The sequence below is a fragment of the Malaclemys terrapin genome, chromosome 20, assembly GCF_027887155.1.
Source record: "Malaclemys terrapin pileata isolate rMalTer1 chromosome 20, rMalTer1.hap1, whole genome shotgun sequence".
Lineage (NCBI taxonomy): Eukaryota > Metazoa > Chordata > Testudines > Emydidae > Malaclemys > Malaclemys terrapin.
The window spans coordinates 3,210,115-3,229,465 of NC_071524.1; the positions used below are offsets into that span (position 1 = coordinate 3,210,115).

The 19,351-nt window shown below is 54.3% G+C and overlaps 1 protein-coding gene across 1 annotated transcript; it reads right to left on the reverse strand.

Moving 5' to 3' along the window:
• Positions 1-1,375: 1,375 nt before the first annotated feature.
• On the reverse strand, positions 1,376-18,845 carry LOC128826332 (epididymal sperm-binding protein 1-like). The gene is made up of 5 exons (XM_054009581.1): positions 18,710-18,845; positions 9,428-9,580; positions 6,660-6,794; positions 4,006-4,152; positions 1,376-1,530 (listed from the first exon to the last, which is right to left on the reverse strand). The coding sequence occupies exons 1-5, from the start codon at positions 18,843-18,845 to the stop codon at positions 1,376-1,378; spliced, it is 726 nt and encodes a 241-aa protein (XP_053865556.1).
• Positions 18,846-19,351: the final 506 nt, after the last annotated feature.

A 19,351-nucleotide genomic window follows, 5' to 3' on the forward strand; every position in this document is an offset into this window, starting at 1 on the left:
GTCACGGAGCCCAAGGACCAGCCAGCCCTTGGTCCGGGAAAGAGCCAAGTGGACCCCCCTCGTCAACAACGTTCTTCAGGCTCTCCGCCCCGCTGCCCCAGGGGGAATCGGCTCCTCTGCCCCCCAGCTGCAACGTCCGGCTTCGTCCCTCCACTCCCTGGCTCCCATAATGCACTGAGCGCACCCCTCCCCTGCCACCGACAGTGCCTCCCCCACAGCTGCTTCCCCAGCTCCCAGGCTGGGTCCCTCTGCTGGTGCCCCAGCAGGCAACCTCAATGCTCGTGGGCTGAGTCCCTCGCGGCCGGGCTCCTGGCACATGGCCCTTCACTATCCAGCTTCCTCAGCAAACCCCCTTTTCACCCGCATGCTGCCTCTTTTCACCTCCTTCTCCTCTACCCGCCTGCCCACTGCCCCTTGTGGGGGATCCTGATCCCCCTCCCCAGCACCAGCTGCCCTCTCACTATCTCTCTCTCCGCCAAGGACGGCATCCTGGGCTGCTGCACTGCAGCCGCTGGCCCTAACGCTGCCCCTCAACTGCAGCAGGTGCCAGGCCCAGGGTTGTTACCGAGACAGAGCTGCTTGGGCACAGAGCTCGCTGGAGGCGCAGGCGTGGGGATTTCACAGCCAGGAAGCTGCCTGCTGCCATTTCTTTCCTTGGGGTCAGGGAAATGGGATGTGGCACACTTTGGGAAATGAACAAGATCACACCAAGAAGCTCCTCAACACATCCATTTCTCCTCCTCAGGCAAAAGGCCAGGCGCTCACAGCTCGGCCTGGAAGTTTGTTTCTTCAGACTTAATCGGACTCATTTTCTGTTTGGGTGTTGCTGCGGCTTGAAACCCTGGTGCCCAGAGCGATCCCCTTGCAGACACCATTGCCCCTTGTTACTGAGCAGGGACTGCCCCGTGCCCATGGCTCTGTGACCCCTGGGCGGAAGGAAGGCAGGGCCTGCTGAGATGGTGAACAGAGGCTGCCCTGGGTAGAAATGAAGCAAAGACACTGCCCAGAAAGAGCCTTTATTTTCAAGGGCAGCCAAAAGTGGGAAACGCACCAGGCCGGCCACCCCCAGCTAGAGTGACGTGCTGATCAGACAAAACAGCCCTGGACGGGTCTCAGGATTTGCAAGCCAGCGTTAGGATTTTGGGCACCCATGTTGTGTTGCCTTAAAGGGGCAGCTACTCAGCACCTTAAATGGAGCCTGATCTTCCACAAGCGCTGAGCTTGAAGGCATCTCCAGATGGGCCCCCAAAATCACTCCTCGCTTCTGAGACTCTTGGCCTGGGTTTTTATCCAGGAGCTCCCTCCGTTGAAGTGGTGTCGTGGGACATCAACGGCTCTGGCACTGCCCGTCTCTTTGGCTCCTTCTTCTCCCTCCTCAGTCAGGACAGAAAACCCACTGGTGGTCCATGCAGTAGCTGTCAGTGGTGGCACACCAGAACCTCCCGAAGAGATTGTCAAACTTGGTACAAGCAGAGAAGCATTTGCCCTTGTAGGTGAAAGGGAAAACACACACTTCTCCATTGTCGTAATCTGCGAGAGACAGAAACACTGACTGGTACCATGGCCAGGGGGAGATTTCAACTCAGCTAGGAGAGGAATCAGAGGGTTTTTCTGCTAAGGACATGTTCTGTTCATTGGCTGTGAAGGAGCTGTGCTGGGGGAGAGTTTATTTTATCCCTTCTGCTTCAATTTCAACTGCCATCATTAGGTTTCAGAGTCAATTGCCCTTTAGATGGATGGGGCAGTCCCCCTCCCCCTTCAGAGCCATGGTTCCAGGCTCTCTGCAGATGCTGAGAGTCCAGAGCACAGTTCTGCGGCGGCGGGATCTTGGATCCAGGAGGCCCTGCTAAGAACTCAGCCACAGAACGCAAAGTCACAGACCGGAGCCGAGGCAAATGGGCTCTGTCCTTCATTGGACTCTTAATGCTTTGGCAGCTCAGCACCTGCACATCATCACCTACATCCTGTGCCTGGCAGATATCTCTGGCACGGTCGCGGTTGGTCAGTTTCCCTGGGTCACCTCCGCGCATCATTCCCTCTCCACCGCGCAGCGTGGATAGTGGCTCCTCACAGCGCAGTGCACAGAGACATGGGCTGACATAACTTAAAAAACCCAACCCCTGAGTATCCCAACATTCCCCAGTCCGTGAAGATGGGGGGTCTTCCCCTGCCTCGCCCTCCAGCCCACCCCAGTCCTCTCTCCCACACCCTCCGCTCCGGTCTCTCTTCCAAAATGCAGGCAGTGTAGTTGTTCCCCAAGGAGGCTGCAGCCGTTGGGTCTACAGGCAGGAAGTTTTCGCAGGCAGAGATAGGGAGGCTTGGACCAGCCTAGGGCGAGAGATTCAAAAGTGCCTCCATGGCTGAGCAGCAGAATCCCGGGAAACTCACCCTCCCGATCAGTACAAACTCTCAGAAACGTCCCTAAAATACCTCCCACCCAACGTGTAGCTCCTACACGACACACAGGGCTGGGAGGAGAGGTTCTGTCAGCATGAATTTGGGGTGAAAACACCTTTCCCTTTCTGGAATAATAATAGCCGTACATTATTTATTGGGGTATTACAGTAGCACTAGGCACCCCAATCATAGCCAGGACCCCATTGTGCTAGGTGCTGTACATTACTGAGCAGGTGTATTACGGTAGTACTGGGAGTCCCACTCCTGGCCCAGGACCCCATTGTGCTAGGCACTGTACATTATATATTAGGGTGTAACACTGACCCACCCAAGGGTGTTGGCAGCAGGGATCAAACCTGGGATCTTCTACCACATGAGCTGAAAGACACTTGTCTCTTAGCCAAGGCAATAGCAGGCTCATCATTCTGTAGGGGGCCTAGCCACCACTAGAGGGGGATAGAGCGCCACTCCCAGCAAGCAGAGACTCACAATGGGTATTACGGTAGCACCAGGTGCCCCAGCCATGGCCCAGCACCCCATTGTGCTGCAGAGACACAGAAGTGGCCAAGTTTAACCCATGTAGACGAAGCCTTTATGGAGCCCTAGATTTGAAGGCCGGAAGGGGCCGTTGGCCCAGATCCACAGAGGGACGTGGGCACTTAAACCCCAGTGTTAGGTGTCACCGCGCCCGTCCCCCCTCCCCCTGCAGCTGCCTCCTACCGGCGTAGGCGCCTGGCCTCGCTCGCCCCCAGCGTCTGCACTGTGAAGGCTGCCCAGGCGCTCCCGGCTGCCTCTGGGCCTGCACATGCTGCCTCCCTCCAGGCGCCCGGCTGCCTGTCCCCCCCAGCCCCAGTGGGAGATGGGCCAGCCCCAGGCCGATTTGCCCTCAGGCCCAATCCGCTGGGTGTGCTGGGAGCTTTGGGCTTTGGCCCCATTCAGAGCCCAGCTGGAGAAGGCGGTGGGGGGGTGTCTCCCTCATAACGTTTAGCCCTGGGTTTCGAGCGCTCACCTGGGACGTGGGAGACCCAGGTCCAATCCCCCCCTGTGTGAGCGAGAATGGACTAAACCAGGGGGAAGGAGGGCTGTGTAGCCTTGTGGTTAGAGCACCCCCAGGGGAGACTCAGGGTCCGGTCCCCCTGCTGCAATGGCATTTTATTTCCAGTCTGAATTTGTTTAGCTTCAACTTCTAGCCTCTGGCTCTGCCTTTGTCTACTGGTCTCCCAGGGCCTTATTTCTCAATATTTTAACGCTGTCTTATAGCACACGTCATCGCAGCACGTGTCCTCTCTCGTTCCCGCCCCGCGTGCATGTGTGTGTGTTTTCGGGAGATGAGTGTGTGGCATTGTGAGAGCACCGTTGTGTCACTGGCCTGAGCCAGTGCGGATTTTTGCACATGAAGGAGCAGTGGCAAGAGGGAGGGCGACCGATCGATCGTTAAATCAAACGCTCCTAGGAGGGAATTAACTGGTGTCTCAGAAAAGTTTGCCCAGCGGATTTGAAGCTGGGTTGTTCCCTTGCAGCGAGTGGGGGCTGTTTCCCTGGCCGAGCCGAATGGCCGCTGTGCCGCGCAGGGGAAGGGTGTAAGAGGCGAAGCCTGCCAGGACTAACCCGTCACGCTGCAGTACCTCCACCTGCCGTCCGTGTCATAGCTCATGGTGGTCGCGCACCAGCGCAACCTGCTTCTGGTCCCATCCTGGGTGCAGGCCGAGTACGATTTCCCCTTGTAAATAAAGGGGACGGCGCAGGGGGGAGAGACTGAGATGGAAAGTGAAACGGGGAGAGATCGAGAAAGATAAATCACAACCATGAGCGATATAAATGGGCACCACGCCATTGGAGTCAATGGACCAGATCCCCAGGTGGTGTAATTCTGCCTTGCTTCCCTGGAGTCACTAGGCCAGAATCCCCAGCAGGTATAAATTGACCTGGCTTCATTTGAATTAAAAGGCCAGATTCCGAGCTGCTGTAAATCAGCACAGATCCGCTGAAGCCGCGGAGCGATGCCAATTTGCACCAGTGGCGAATCTAGTAGTCAGCTACACCGGCATGGACAGGGGGGTCTTTGTTCCCACTTAGAAACTGGTCTGATGTCCAAATTCACCCCTGTTCTTTATGTGCTTGCTCTGATCTGGTTCGTTATTGCAGATTATGTACACTAGAAATGCTAAGGGATATAACTGCATCTTGGACCAAGGGACCAGATCCGGACTGTGGTTACTCCAGAGTCGATTTGGAGTCATGCCAATGACTGTAGCTGGAATCAGCCTCAGACCCTCATCTCAGGATTTATTATTAGAATGACCCCAACTGAGAGTGGGGCCTCACTGTGCCGGGTGCTGCACTGACCCCAGCCGAGATCGGGGCCCCGTTGTGCCAGTGGAAAAATATGGGATGCCTCAGATAAATTAAAATAAAAACAGATGAGATAGACAAGGCGTGGGAGGGGAAACTGAGGCATGGGACGGTGACGTGACTGACCCAGGTGTGACAAAGTGGGGGATTTTCTTGTTTTTCCAATGGTTTGCATGCAGAGGGGGTGGGACTCAGTTTCCCTGGGTGTTACTGGTTTAACGAGGTGATGGGAGAGGGAGTTTGTCATAACAGAGGACCAGCGACGGAACTTGGGACCCCAGCCAATGGGCTGGAGAATGGAGACCCCAGCGACTGGTGACATGACGACCTGGTGACCCAGAGGCCCAGCTCAGGAATCACAGCTGGTTCTGGCCAGTGGGAGGACAATGGGCTGTAAAGAGAGGACCCCGAAGAGAGGACCCCAGTGACCTAACCAGTTGGTTCCAGCCAGAGGGGGCCAGAGGACAGAAGAGGGGAGAGGCGACTCTGTTTATCATAGAATCATAGAATCATAGAATATCAGAGTTGGAAGGGACCTCAAGAGGTCATCTAGTCCAACCCCCTGCTCAAAGCAGGACCAATTCCCAGGCAAACCAGCTCAGGATAAAGTTAACAGGCTGATTCACCGGTGTGTGTAACCCTTAAAGGCAGGCCAAGAGGCACTGTGGTGTAATCCAGCCCATTCATCTGTGCTGATAAGAATCAAGCGTAGGTGCTAATTATATTTTTCTGTATTCTCCGACTTCCTGTGTAACATACCCTGATGTCACTCTGCAGTTACCGCTACATTACGTATGCAATGTTCACTCAATCACCATTAGATCAAAGGCCTGCACTTATCAGTTAGATGAAGTTTACTAGAATGAGGATGTTATTGTCTTCCGGTGGTTCTCAGCCTGCGGCCTGTGGTTCGCTTGCGGCCCACTCAGCACACAGCTGCGGCCCATGTGACATCCTCAGGGCCATTCAGGTGGTATATATATTGTGTGGTTGCAGCCCACATAACCCACAGAGAGTTGCATATGAGACCTGCAACGGTAAGTAGGTTGAGAACCTCTGTCTTGATCTATCCAAAACATGTGATTTACATTGAAAACCCACCTGTAAACCAGCGTTGTCGTTTGAATTGCTGCATGAATTGGATTGAACACTAGCAAGGGTCATGACATTGACCAATGGGAACCCAAGCTGTCTGTATTGCTGCCTTCTTCATCAAAGCCAGTTCCCATGTGGGGGTGATGACAGTCAGCTTGCTGGCCTGCTTCAGCTATAAAAGAGAAGCCCTGGGCACCATCCTGCCATCACAGCTGACCTACATAGGGAGAGTTTGAGCCACTGGACTGAGATCCCCCAAATAATCATTTTGGGCTGCCCTGCAAGATGCATGGAGGGACTCTAAGAGACATACTGGGAATTAGCAGACGTTGCATCTCTGCTGACAGCTGGACTCATCTATTCTGATCCCACTGTCATGTGTTTTATTGGTTTTTAACCTTTTAATAACATTTCTTTTTCTTAATTTATAAATCTTGAGTTAGTTTACTAAGGGTTGGCTGCCTGTGTTGTTCTTGGTGAGATCCTGACGTATCCAGTGACCTGTGGTAAGTGACTGACCCCTTGGGGTTAGAAGAACCTATTGTATGGTGTTTGGGGTTTTAATAACCTTACACCATAAAGTCCAGCTTGCCTGGGTGATAAACAGGGGCTGGAATGTCAAGGGGATTGTCTGTATTCTGTGGTAGAACTAGCCTAGTGATCCAGGCATGCTCCGTTATTCCTGGCTTGGTGAATCTGAGAGACTAGCCACCAGTCTGGGGGTGTTTGCCCCGTTCTCTGGCGATCTGTCCTGAGTCTGGGCGTTCTCAGTTGCGACCTGCTCTAGTTAGCACGGCACAGACACAAGGACTCACCCTTCCGGGTGCAGAACTTCCATTTGCCGTCCTTGTCGTAGTCGCTGGTGGTCGCGCACCAGAGCCGCTTGTCGGTGCTTCCGTCCCTGGTTGCAGGCCCAGTACGATTTCCCCTTGTGCTTAAAGGGGAAGGTGCTGGGCAGAGAGTCTGGACCTGAGAGTGAAACGGGGAGAGAACAGGGCAAGGCAAGTGATGATCAGAAATGGTGTCAATCAGCCCCGCTCCACTGGAGCAAATGGGGCCAGATCCCAACTGGCGTAAAGTAGGGTTACCATATTTCAACAATCAAAAAAGAGGACGGGAGGAGCCCCGCCCTAGCCCCGCCCCTGTCCTGCCCTAGCCCCGCCCCTGCCCCTTCCACTCCCTCCCACTTCCTGCCCCCTCAGAACTCCCAACCCTCCCCCCCACGCCTTGTCCCCTGACTGCCCCCTCCTGGGACCCCTGCCCCTAACTGCCCCCCAGGACTCCACCCCCTACCTAAGCCTCCCTGCTCCTTGTCCCCTGACTGCCCCCTCCTGAGACCTTCCCCCCACCCTAATTGGCCCCCTAGGACTCTACCCCCTACCTGTCCCCTGACTGCCCCAACCCTTATCCACACCCCACCCCCAGACAGACCCCTGGGACTCCCACGCCCCATCCAACCACTCCCCACACCCTGACAGCCCCCCCCCCAAAACTCCTGACCCATCTAAACCCCTCTGCTCCCTGTCCCCTGACTGCTCCGATCCCTCTCCCCACTCCTGCCCCCTGACAGCCCCCCCGAGAACTCCCAAACACCCCCCCCGCTCCTTGTCCCCTGACTGCCCCCTCCTGGGACCCCTGCTCCTAACTGCCCTCCAGAACCCCAGCCCCTACCTAAGCCTCCCTGTTCCTTGTCCCCTAACTGCCCCCTCCTGAGACTCCCCCACCTGTACTCTGCCCAAAACCTTACACCCCCAACCCCCAGACAGCCCCCCCCGAACTCCTGATCCATCCAACCCTCCCCCCTGCTCCCTGTCTCTTGACCACCCCTCCCCCAGAACCTCCCTGCCGCTTCTCTGACCCCCGGCCCCCCCTTACTGTGCTGCAGAGCAGCGCGCTCGGCAGCGGGGGAGGGGAGCAGGGTCGGAGCTCCAGACTGCCGGAGGCCGAGGCGACGGCCGGCGATCTGTGAATGCAGGGCGGGGGGAGGGAGGGAGAGGAGGGGAGTGGTGTCAAGCTGCAGGAGAGAGGAGGGGGGAAGTGGAGGAAGGGCTTTGGCTGCTGGAGTCCCGTGCGAGTGGCACCATCTGGCCGGCTGCCCTGTAAGCCGTGCACGCTCTGCATGGGGGGAAATCCGGACATTGACAAATTCCCCCCGGACGCTATTTTTAACTGAAAAAAGCCGGACATGTCCGGGGGAATCCGGACAAATGGTAACCCTACGTAAAGCAGCGCAGATCCAGTGAAACCCACGGAGTGATGCCAATTTACACCAGCTGAGGATCTGGCCCTAGGTAACATGGGGGTGGGGGAAGGAACCAGCTCGATCCCCAGACACAGCTACGCTGCCACTCACAGGGAGTTCTCCAGTCTCATTTAAGAATTGATCTGACCCCCAAGTCCCCTCTGTCCTGTGCCCGCTGGCTTTGATCAGGTTTGTTAGCGCAGATTATCTACCCCAGGGATTTAACTGCCGCTCAGCACAAGGGGCCAGATGCTGACTCTAGAATCAGTTTGCAGGCACCCCTGACTACAATGGAGTCAGACCCACATGCTGATCTCAGGATTTATTGTTACTCTCCTCCCTCTCCCCCCCCACGGGGCTGACAATGGCTTTTCGGTTCGCTGGCAGTTCTGAAAATGTTTTGCAAAAGTTTCATTCTGGGTTGAACCCAAACCAACGTGTTTCAGATTTTTCGGCCGCCTGAAAAAGGTGGAAAAAGCCAATGGGAATGAAATAACCAGAGCGCGGCCTCGAGTCTCCCACAGCCTCGGCAAGAGTCATTCTTGGGAGCTAGACGCAAAATCGTGAATAGTTTTAGGTCAGCTGACGCTGCTTTTTTTCAGCAACTAAACTGTCCACCAGGAAACCCACTGTGCCAGGCGCTGCCCAGACCCACAGGGAGAGACAGTCAATGCCTCAGAGAGCTCACAGTCAAAATAGCTGAGTGAGACAGACAAAGGGTGGGAGGGGAAACGGAGGCACAAGATGGGGAAATGACTTACCCAGGCTTACAAGGAAGTCGTTGAGTCAGTTGACCCGGGTTCTGAGACTTGCTGCTGCAGGGTTTTGTGTTTTTGTTTGTTTTTGCTGGGTAGACATACCCACAGCGTCTTAGGTGCCTATGTCCCATTCTCCAAATAATTTAGGCCCAGAGTTTTACAGGTAATCAGGCGCTGCTGCACTCAGCATTGCAAACCCGACTGAGGTGCGAGACTAAATCTCTTCCAAAGGGATTGAGGCACTCAGTAGACCAAAATCACATCGTCAATGTCAAAATGCTTTTTGGAAATGACAGTTAGGATCTTAAATCAGTTGGCTTTGGAACACTGAGGTAACAATTGCTAAATACCTTTGAATACCCGGGCCTTAGTTGCCCGGGGCTAAATTGTCAAAGGTCTTCAGGCTCACAGAGGCAGGGGCGTTTCCCAAGGCACCTCGCTCCAGCTGGAAGTTATGGTCTCAGAAAAGCCTGGCCAGTGGATTTGGAGCCGGGACGTTTCCTTGCAGCTAGTGGAACGGCTTCCCTGGCGTTAGGGCCCAGCGGAACAAACGGAGCGAGAAGCGAAGGCAGCTAGGCCTCACCCATGGGAGAGCAGAACCTCCACCAGCCGTCCTTGGTGTAGCTGCCGGTGGTTGCACACCAGAGCTTCTTGTCCCTTCGTACATCCGTGGTGCACGAGGAGTACGATCTCCCCTTGTAAATAAAGGGGAAGGTGCAGCGGAGGGAGACTGAGCCTGTGAGGGAAGCAGAGAGATCGAGGAACAGACAAACGAGGCACTCTGCTGTCATGAAGGCTCAGACCAGCTTTCTATCTAAAGCTCGACTCTAATTATTCTAAAATCCGCACGATTACTCAGATTGCCTTGAAACTCGGTGTGTCTCATGGGGGCAGGGGGTTCGGCTTCTGATCCACATTTGGTCCCCTTCGGTCAAGGGGTCCTCAAGTTACAGCCCCTCTGAAAAAAACAGCTTGGCTTAAAGTTGACTTTTTTGGCAATTTTTTTTTTTTTTTTTGCATGCGGCTAGAGATGAAGCCGGGGCCCAGACCATCGTGCCGGGGTCTCAGCCGCTTGAGGCTCACTCCCAACTGAGAGCACGGCACCTCTGGGGAGAAATCTAATTCTAGTGTCATTAGCCAAAGTTTGGGTCTCCAGTTAGTCGCGTGGTGAGCAGTTTTAAGGCTCATGCATGGAACACTTTGCACTGTGCGTGATTAGGTCAGCATGGACTATAGCAGCCTCTGGATCTGTGCAACACAGAATTAGCACCCTGAGTTCAAACCCAACCCGAGGCAGAAATTGGAAATTAAACAAGGGGGCATCTTGCTACGCTCTGCCTCTGCCACAGTGGAAATGAAATCTGACCACAGCTGAATATCCAGGTAGTGTTAAACGGAGTTTTGAACAGAGAATAAATTACAGGTGCAAATCCCCACTGGGAGGGGTGGGTGATTAGGGGTGGAAGAGTAAGTTGGAATAAGGAAGGATTCGGGGGGGCAGCAAGAGGAGCGGGGATTGTGGGTGGGGGGTCAGGTGGAGTGGGGCACTGGGAAGTGGACATGGTTTGAGGGACTGGAGGAGAATAGGTGCTGTCAGCCCCACATTCTCCGTCCCCTGTGTGTGTCAGGATCTGGAGGTGGGGTCTGATTCCCCTCTCCCTACCTTTGTGTGTGTGCTTGGATGTGGGGAGCCCCTGTCCCCCTGGGGGGGGTCTGAGCCCCACTCCCTGCACCCCATTTGTGTTGCAGGCTCTGGAGGGCCAGTGCCTCCTTTTCCTCCTTGCTCATGTGAGCAGGTTCTGGGTGATTTGCCCTTCTTGGGGTGTCTGAGCTCCTCTCCTTGCCCCCCCCATGAAGACCAGTGTGTGGGGGAGCCCCACCCCTCTGTAGGGAGCCAAGAACAGCCACCCTAGTATCATGCCCCGAGAACACACAGCTGACCCGGGGGTGAGGAGCTGAGGATGGGTTGTACTCAGTGCATCTCACAGGCTCTCTAGGACTGGGGTGGGGGAGGGGGACCACCCATGGAGATGAACAGAGTGTCTCAGGGCTCTGGTATCTGGTGTTCACCTCCAGGGGGGCGTTCTCCTTCCTCTGACAACACCTCACCATGCTGAATGGGTCATGTCACTCCCATGCCTCCAGGCTGACCCTGGGCCGGGGATCTGCAGAGAGCAAAGCAGTTGCTGCTAGTTAATTTCATCAGTATCGTAGTGCAGCGCCACTGCACCAGCCCTGCCCCGGTGATGCCGGAGATGTCTTTCTGTTTAAAGGTTTTTTTTTTCTAAGTGTTGCAAAATCCACATGCACATCCAGATTGTCCAGAACTTTGCCCTGCCTCCGGGGGGTGTGGGGCAAGGCTAAAGAGCCAAATCTGAGGTCATTTGAGCAAGAAGTTCCTGAGACATCGTCCCAAACAGCTTGTCTTAAAGTTCACAGATTCTCCCAGCATTTTGGGAGGCACACCTGGCTTCCCAAAAACAAATGGTTTAATGGGACGGGGGGAGGGGGCTGAACTGGAACTGCCGACATAAAGTGATTGTAACTACCATGTAATAAAACTGTTGCCTTCTTGGGACATGGATCACATTGGAGATTTCTCTTACTGGCTCTATTAGCAATTACAGGTTCCAACTGTTTTAAAGCATGATTGTTATCCTCAGACTGCTACCATAATGTGTACAGAGGATGGGGGGAGGGTATTTAGGAATCACAGTGCCTCACAGCAGCAGTGTGACCTAGTGGAAAGAACAGCACACGGGGACTCAGAAAGCCTGGGATGCTGTCACTGGCCTGCTGAATGATCCTGTGCCTCAGTTTCCACATCGTAACTAGGTGAATAATGATGTTTCCTCTGATTGAGAGCTACAGCTGAAAAGTACTCTGTAAGAGCTCGGCGTTGTCATTGCCTGTCCGCAGGGGTGTCTGAACTGCCTACATGATAATTACAACAACCCGTGGGACCACTAGCTCCAATCAACAACTTTTCTCTTTCTGGTCCAAAAGCTGGGAAATCAAATAGCAAAAAGTTTTTTTAGCGCAGAGTTAAGGTTGTCCAGCAACAGTTCATGCCCTTTCAGGATGTCAAATTCAGCAAAACTCAAACTGGTGAGCACCAGGCAGCACGGAGGGAAGTGAAGCGCCCACGCCACCGAAACTCTGCCCTCTTGCAGCGATGCCCCAGTGAGTCTGCACCACGTCCTCACCTGGCACTGACCAGCAGTTCCCTACACACAAACCCTTTGCCTGCGCCACAGAAAGACAACCACAGCTGTTGAATGTGACAGCTCCTTCCACCCTTTGCAGCCCCTTCAACCTTGGTTACACGAGACCATCACTCTACGTTCACTTACCCGCCACCCTCCTCTCCCACCTCACTGCTGACAGTCCCCATGGCAAGGAGCCCCTGCATCCACCCAGTGGCACAGCTGACCCCAGTGGGTCCCCAACTTCTTTGCCATTTAATTATTATGAACTGGGGGCAGGGGGATTCGATGCCCTGGGAGAAAGCGATGACCCCTTGAGTGGGTTAGTGGAGATGGTGCTAGACTTGGAGGCTAGCAACCTGTGTTCTAATACCATTGCTGACCTTGGGCAAGGTTGTGCCTCAGTTTCCCCATATGACAAATCTGTTATTTACCCTCCCTACATAAAAGGTTTAAAGCTGCGGAGGAGAGTCTATAGAACAGTGAGAGAGGCCGGGTGGGTGAGGTAACATCTCTTATTGACCCAGCTTCTGCTGGTCAGAGAGACGAGCTATCAAGCTGCACAGGTTGGACCTGAAGATGAGGGCCATGTAAACTCCAAAGTGTGTCTCTCTCACCAGCAGAGGCTGGTCCAATAAAATCTGTTACCTCCCTCACTTCATCTCTCCAGTATTCTGGGACCGACACGGCTACGACGTTGCTGTATAGTACAGTGAGCAGCTGTTACTCTCCGCTTCCCCTGCTCTCCATTTGGGGGGTGGTGCAGAGGCAGCTGCCTCACCCACTGAGCTGCCCTTGGGTGTCCAAGCTACACACCCATTAGCTATTGCCCGTGCTCTGTGCTTCACTCCCCCGGCCCTGCGCAGGGACCCTGTATCTGCCCCCCGGATGCTCTGCAGCTGAGTTTGGGGGTATGTCTACACTACGGGAGTAATCCGAATTTATATAATTCGAATTTGGAAAACAGGTTGTATAAAGTCGAAATGTATGCGGCCACACTAAGCACATTAATTCGGCGGTGTGCGTCTAAGTACCGGGGCTAGCGTCGATTTCTGGAGCGTTGCACTGTGGGTAGCTATCCCATAGCTATCCCATAGTTCCCGCAGTCTCCCGCGCCCATTGGAATTCTGGGTTGAGATCCCAGTGCCTGATGGGACAAAAAACATCGTCGCAGGTGGTTCTGGGTACAGCCTCACCTCCTCCCTCCCTCCCTCCCTGCATGAAAGCAACGGACGGCAGACAACCATTTCGCGCCTTTTTTCCTGGGTGGGTGAACACTGCAGACTCCATACCACGGGAAGCATGGAGCCCGCTCAGCTCAAAACAGCAGTCATGAACATTGTAAACACCTCGCGCGTTCTCGTGGAGTTTAAACTGAGCCAGGACCAGAAAAACAAGGCGAGGAGGCAGCGGTGGCGGCAGCGCAGCGACAAGCATGATGAGGACATGGACATGGACACGGATACAGAATTCTGTGAAACTGCGGGCCCCGGTGCTTTGGAGATCATGCTGTTAATGGGGCAGATTCTATCCATGGAACGCCGATTCTGGGCCCGGGAAACAAGCACAGACTGGTGGGACCGCATAGTGTTGTAGGTGTGGGATGATTCCCAGTGGCTGCGGAACTTTCGCATGCGTAAGGGCACTTTCATGGAACTTTGTGACTTGCTGTCCCCTGCCCTGAAACGCCAGAATACCAAGATGAGAGCAGCCCTCACAGTTGAGAAGCGTGTGGCGATAGCCCTGTGGAAGCTTGCAACGCCAGACAGCTACCGGTCAGTCGGGAATCAATTTGGAGTGGGCAAATCTGCTGTGGGGGCTGCTGTGATGCACGTAGCCAAAGCAATCACTCAGGTGCTGCTACGAAAGTTAGTGACTCTGGGAAATGTGCAGGCCATAGTGGATGGTTTTGCTGAAATGGGATTCCCTAACTGTGGTGGGGTGATAGATGGAACCCATATCCCTATCTTGGCACCGGAGCACCAAGCCACCGAGTACATAAACCGCAAGGGGTACTTTTCAATGGTGCTGCAAGCACTTGTGGATCACAAGGGACGTTTCACCAACATCAACGCGGGCTGGGCAGGAAGGGTTCATGACGCTCGCGTCTTCAGGAACACTACTCTGTTTAAAGGGCTGCAGCAAGGGACTTACTTTCCGGACCAGAAAATAACTGTTGGGGATGTTGAAATGCCAATAGTTATTCTTGGGGACCCAGCCTATCCCTTAATGCCATGGCTCATGAAGCCATACACAGGCAGCCTGGACAGGAGTCAGGAGCTGTTTAACTACAGGCTAAGCAAGTGCAGAATGGTGGTAGAATGTGCATTTGGCCGTTTAAAAGGTCGCTGGCGTTCATTATTGACTCGCTCTGACCTCAGTCAAAGAAATCTCCCCATTGTTATTTCTGCTTGCTGCGTGCTCCACAATCTCTGTGAAAGTAAGGGGGAGACCTTTATGGCGGGGTGGGAGGCTGAGGCAAATCGCCTGGCTGCTGATTATGCGCAGCCAGACACCAGGGCGATTAGAAGAGCACACCAGGAAGCGCTGTGCATCAGAGAAGCTTTGAAAACCAGTTTCATGACTGGCCAGGCTACAGTGTGAAATATCTGTTTGTTTCGCCTTCATGAAAACCTGCCCCCTTTATTGACTCATTTTCTGTAAGGAACCCACCCTCCCCCTTCCCCCAGCTTTCTTTCAAACCAAATAAAGTCACTATCATTTAAAAATCATTTATTCTTTATTAATAGATTAGAAAAAGAGGGAGGGAACCCGGGTGGGATTTGGGAGGAGGATCGGTGGGAAGGAAAAGGCCACTAAAAAAAGGTTAAAAAAATGACAGCCTTTGGCTTGGGCTGTCCACTGGGGTGGAATGGGAAGGTGTACGGAGCCTCCCCCCCACGTTCTTACACGTCTGGGTGAGGAGGATATGGAACATGGGGAGGGGGGAGGGGGGTACAGGGGCTGTAGTGGCACTCTGTTTTCCTGCAGCCGTTCCTGAAGCTCCACCAGACGCCGGAGCATGTCTGTTTGCTCACGCAGCAGCCCCAGCATTGCATCCTGCCTCCTCTGATCTTCCTGCCGCCACCTCTCATCTCGAGCGTCTCTCCTCTCCTCACGTTGGTCCCTCCTGTCCTCACATTGGTCCCTCATGTCCTCACGTTGGTCCCTCCTGTCCTCACGTTCACTGGCTTCTTTCCTATACTTTGAAACCGTTTCCTTCCACTCATTCAGATGAGCTCTGTCACTGCGGCTGGATTCCATAATTTCTGCAAACATCTCGTCTCGCGTCTTCTTTTTACGACGCCTTATCTGTGATAGCCTTCGGGATGGAGGAGGGAGGCTTGAGGAATTTGCAGCTGCTGTAGGGAGGGGAAAAAAGAGAGAATTGTTTAAAAAGATACATTTTGCAGAACAATGCTTATACTCTTTCACGGTGACCAACACTATTCACATTACATAGCACATGTGATTTCTGTGCAAGGTCGCATTTTGCCTCTTAATACTGAGTGCCTGTGGCTTTGCTGCTAGAGATCACAGGTCCGGGCAACAGAATTCGGCTTGCATACGGCCATGGTAAGCCATTGTCTTACAGCTTCTGCGCCCTCCTTTCCCACATACCAAGCATAGCCTGTAGAGTGCTGCGGTTTTTCTGTTAACATTCAGCAGCAGCAGAAAACAAACTAACCACCCCCCCCCTCCCGCCATGAATTCTCTGGGATGATCGCTGTACCCCTCCCCCCACCGCGTGGCTGGTATCAGGGAAGATCCCTGCAGCAACCAAACTAACCACACCCCCCCGCCGCCGCCCCCCTCCCGCCATAAATTCTCTGGGATGATCACGGTACCCCTCCCCCCACCGCGTGGCTGGTAACAGGGAAGATCCCTGCTAGCCAAACGCGAAAAGCTCAGGGCCAATTTCCCATCTGCGCTTGGCTAACTGCAGGGAAGGATTTATTTTCCACCACAGGCAAACAGCCCAGTAGGAACGGCCACCTCTGTCCCCTTAATTAAGTTCCCGTATTTCAACCAGGTTACCAGGAGTGATATCACTCTCCTGAGGATTACACAACAAGATAAAGAATGGATGTTGCTTGAATGCCAGCAAACACCGGGACCATATGCTGCCAGGCTTTGTCAGGCAATGATACCAGATTACTTGCTGCAAGCGTGGTGTGGTCAAGTGTCCTACCATGGAGGACGGAATAAGGATGCACTGCCCAGAAACCTTGTGGCAAGGCTTTTGGAGTACCTCCAGGAGAGCTTCATGGAGATGTCCCTGGAGGATTTCCGCTCCATCCCCAGACACGTTAACAGACTTTTCCAGTAGCTGAACTGACCGCGAATGCATCCCAAGTCCTCAGGGCAAAGTAATCATTAAAAACCGTTTGCTTTTAAAACAAGTTTTATATTTTAAAAGGTAAACTCACTTGAGGTCCCTTCCATGGGGTCAGGGTCTTGGATACTGGCTTGGGAGGGTTGGGAGGGTACTTCAGTCAGGCTGAGAAAAAGATCCTGGCTGTTGGGGAGAACGGAGTGCTGTGTGCTCTCTGCAAGCTCCTCCTCCTCCTCCTCCTCCTCTCCCCCATCGGCAGAATCCTCAGGTGTAGCTGATGAGACTATCCCCGACCCAGAATCCACGATCACAGGTGGGGTAGTGGTGGCAGCCCCCCCTAGAATTGCATGCAGCTCGGCGTAGAAGCGGCATGTCCGCGGCTCTGACCCAGAGCGACCGTTTGCCTCCTTTGTTTTTTGATAGGCTTGTCTGAGCTCCTTGACTTTCACGCAGCACTGATCTGAGTCCCTATTGTGGCCTCTCTCCATCATGCCCTTGGAGATTTTTTCAAAAGTTTTGGCATTTCGTCTTTTAGAACGAAGTTCTGCAAGCACTGAATCCTCTCCCCATATAGCGATCAGATCCAGTACCTCCCGTACGGTCCATGCTGGTGCTCTTTTTCGATGGTTACCTGTGCTGATGAGCTATCTGTGGTCACCTGTGCTCTCCACGCTGGGCAAACAGGAAATGAAATTCAAATGTTCGCGGGGCTTTTCCTGTCTACCTGGCCAGTGCATCCGAGTTTAGATTGCTGTCCAGAGCGGTCACAATGATGCACTGTGGGATAGCTCCCGGAGGCCAATACCATCGAATTGCGGCCACACTATCCCTAATTCGAAATGTTAAAATCGATTTTGGCGCTACTCTGCTCGTCGGGGTGGAGTACAGAAATCGATTTAAAGGGCCCTTTATTTCGAAATAAATAGCGTCGTTGTGTGGACGGTTGCAGTGTAAATTCGAATTAACGCTGATAAATCCGAATTAAGGTCGTAGTGTAGACCAGGCCTGGGACACGCTCAGCTATTTGCAGCAGATCAGTAAATCAGAGCAGAAGTTTTTCCACAAGAAGGAAAAGCTTCCGGACGATTCCCCTATACAGTCATAGAATCATAGAATATCAGGGTTGGAAGGGACCTCAGGAGGTCATCTAGTCCAACCCCCTGCTCAAAGCAGGACCAATTCCCAACTAAATCATCCCATCCCCGGGGGTGGGGGGGTAATGAAGAGGGATGGGTGTGGGGGGTGCTCGAGCAGCACTCATGGTGTGGGGGTTGGTGCAGGGTGGGGTCCCTTCCCCCTGGGCCAACCTTCACCCCATCAGGCCGCGCTCTGGCACCAGGACCCTTATTCAGAGGAACGGACCCTCCCAGCACCACTGGGTTCTGAAAATCCCAGTTCAACGACTGCAGCTTTGCCCAAGATCTGGGTTTTGAAAAGTGCTGTTTTTCTACAATCCCTCGGTGAACTGTCTTCAAAGGGCCTTTGCTCCGGGGGTCCCAACGCGCTGATGGAGCAGAGACAGAAGTGGAGAAGCTGGGCCCTTTCCCCTCCGTCCCCTACTGATACCCCCATCGCTCCACAGTTCCTCTCCATCGCTGCTGCACCAGGCCAAGGGAGGGGGCTCCAGGCTCCCCCACCGCTGGATGGAAAGGGGGTCAGAGCAGTGTGGGGTGTGTGTAGGGAGGGGGTCAGAGCAGTGCAGTGGGGAATGGGGGGAAGGCTTTAGCTCAGTGCCACCTACCCCCACCTGTGTCCCCCCCACTTGTGAGCCCCCAAAAAGTGCCCCCTGCTGACTCCACATCAGTCCCTGCCCTGCTCCTGCATCCTCCCCGAGCTCCTGGACCTGTGGAGCCCTGGATGACCCTGTCCCTGGGTGGGGCGCAGGCTTGGGGGGAGGAGGAGCGGGCTGGGCTGGACAGGCAGAGACAGGAGACGAGGAGATGGTGCTGCGGCAGCGAAGGGACTCGCATGCAGCCAGGACCTGCTGAGCCCGGGGTGACCCTCACAGAGCAGGCAGAGGCCGGGCTAGAGCTGGGGTGAGGGATCTGGGGAAGCCGTGGGGTGATTTGCAAGAAAACTATGGAAGTGAACTGCCCAGAGTGAAGGGTGTCCGGAGCGGCCCCGTGCCCACGCAGAATGTCGAGCTCAGCGACACTCAGACTCTGCAGCCCAGGGAATGCAGCGCTGAGGGCCACACCGCCTCACAACACCAGCGTCCGGCTCTCACAGGGGCTACAGAGCACACAGGGGAGGGAGCACACGCCTCCATCTAACACCTTTGCTTTGCCAAGTCAGAGCATGGATTTGGGGCAGGCGCAGCGACCAGGAGCTGCCTCCAGCTGCCGACACACCCGAGCCTGCTCCACGCAGCCCAGCCCCGACTGGCCCAGCATCCCCTGGGCCCTGAGGGTTCCCACGGAGGCGCTGCCATCACTCCGCCCTGGAGGGGGCAGGGCCATGCGCCGGCCTGCGGACGGGCCCTCTGGCAAGGCATGATTTACCCCATCACCCTGTTGCCGGCACAGAGTGCCAGAGGACAGCAACAGCGGGGGTCCGTTGCCCAGTGTGCTTCGCGCCAATGAACACCTCAGGGTGGAGAAGCAATCAAAGTTTATTTGAGATCTCAAAGTGGTGCAAGGAGACAGGCACGTCTCAAATCAAGCACACCAACATAAGCGGCCTTTGTCTTTTTATACAGTTTGCAGCTAAGCCTTTCCCTTCTTCCCCCATCCTTTCTCACTCCCCTCCTCCATTCCCACCTCTCCCCCTTTCTCCCTCTGGCTACATTACATGACCTTGGCTGTGCAGCTTATTCTCACTGTTTCTTTCTGCAAGTAATCTTGTCCCTCAGCTAGAAGCATGTAGGTTTCCCTTATCACTACTGCTTCCCAGCTGCTGGCCTGTGAGGTTAGTAAAGTTTAACATGCAGGGGCTTTGATTCACTTTGGCCTAGAGGGGGGGGCTT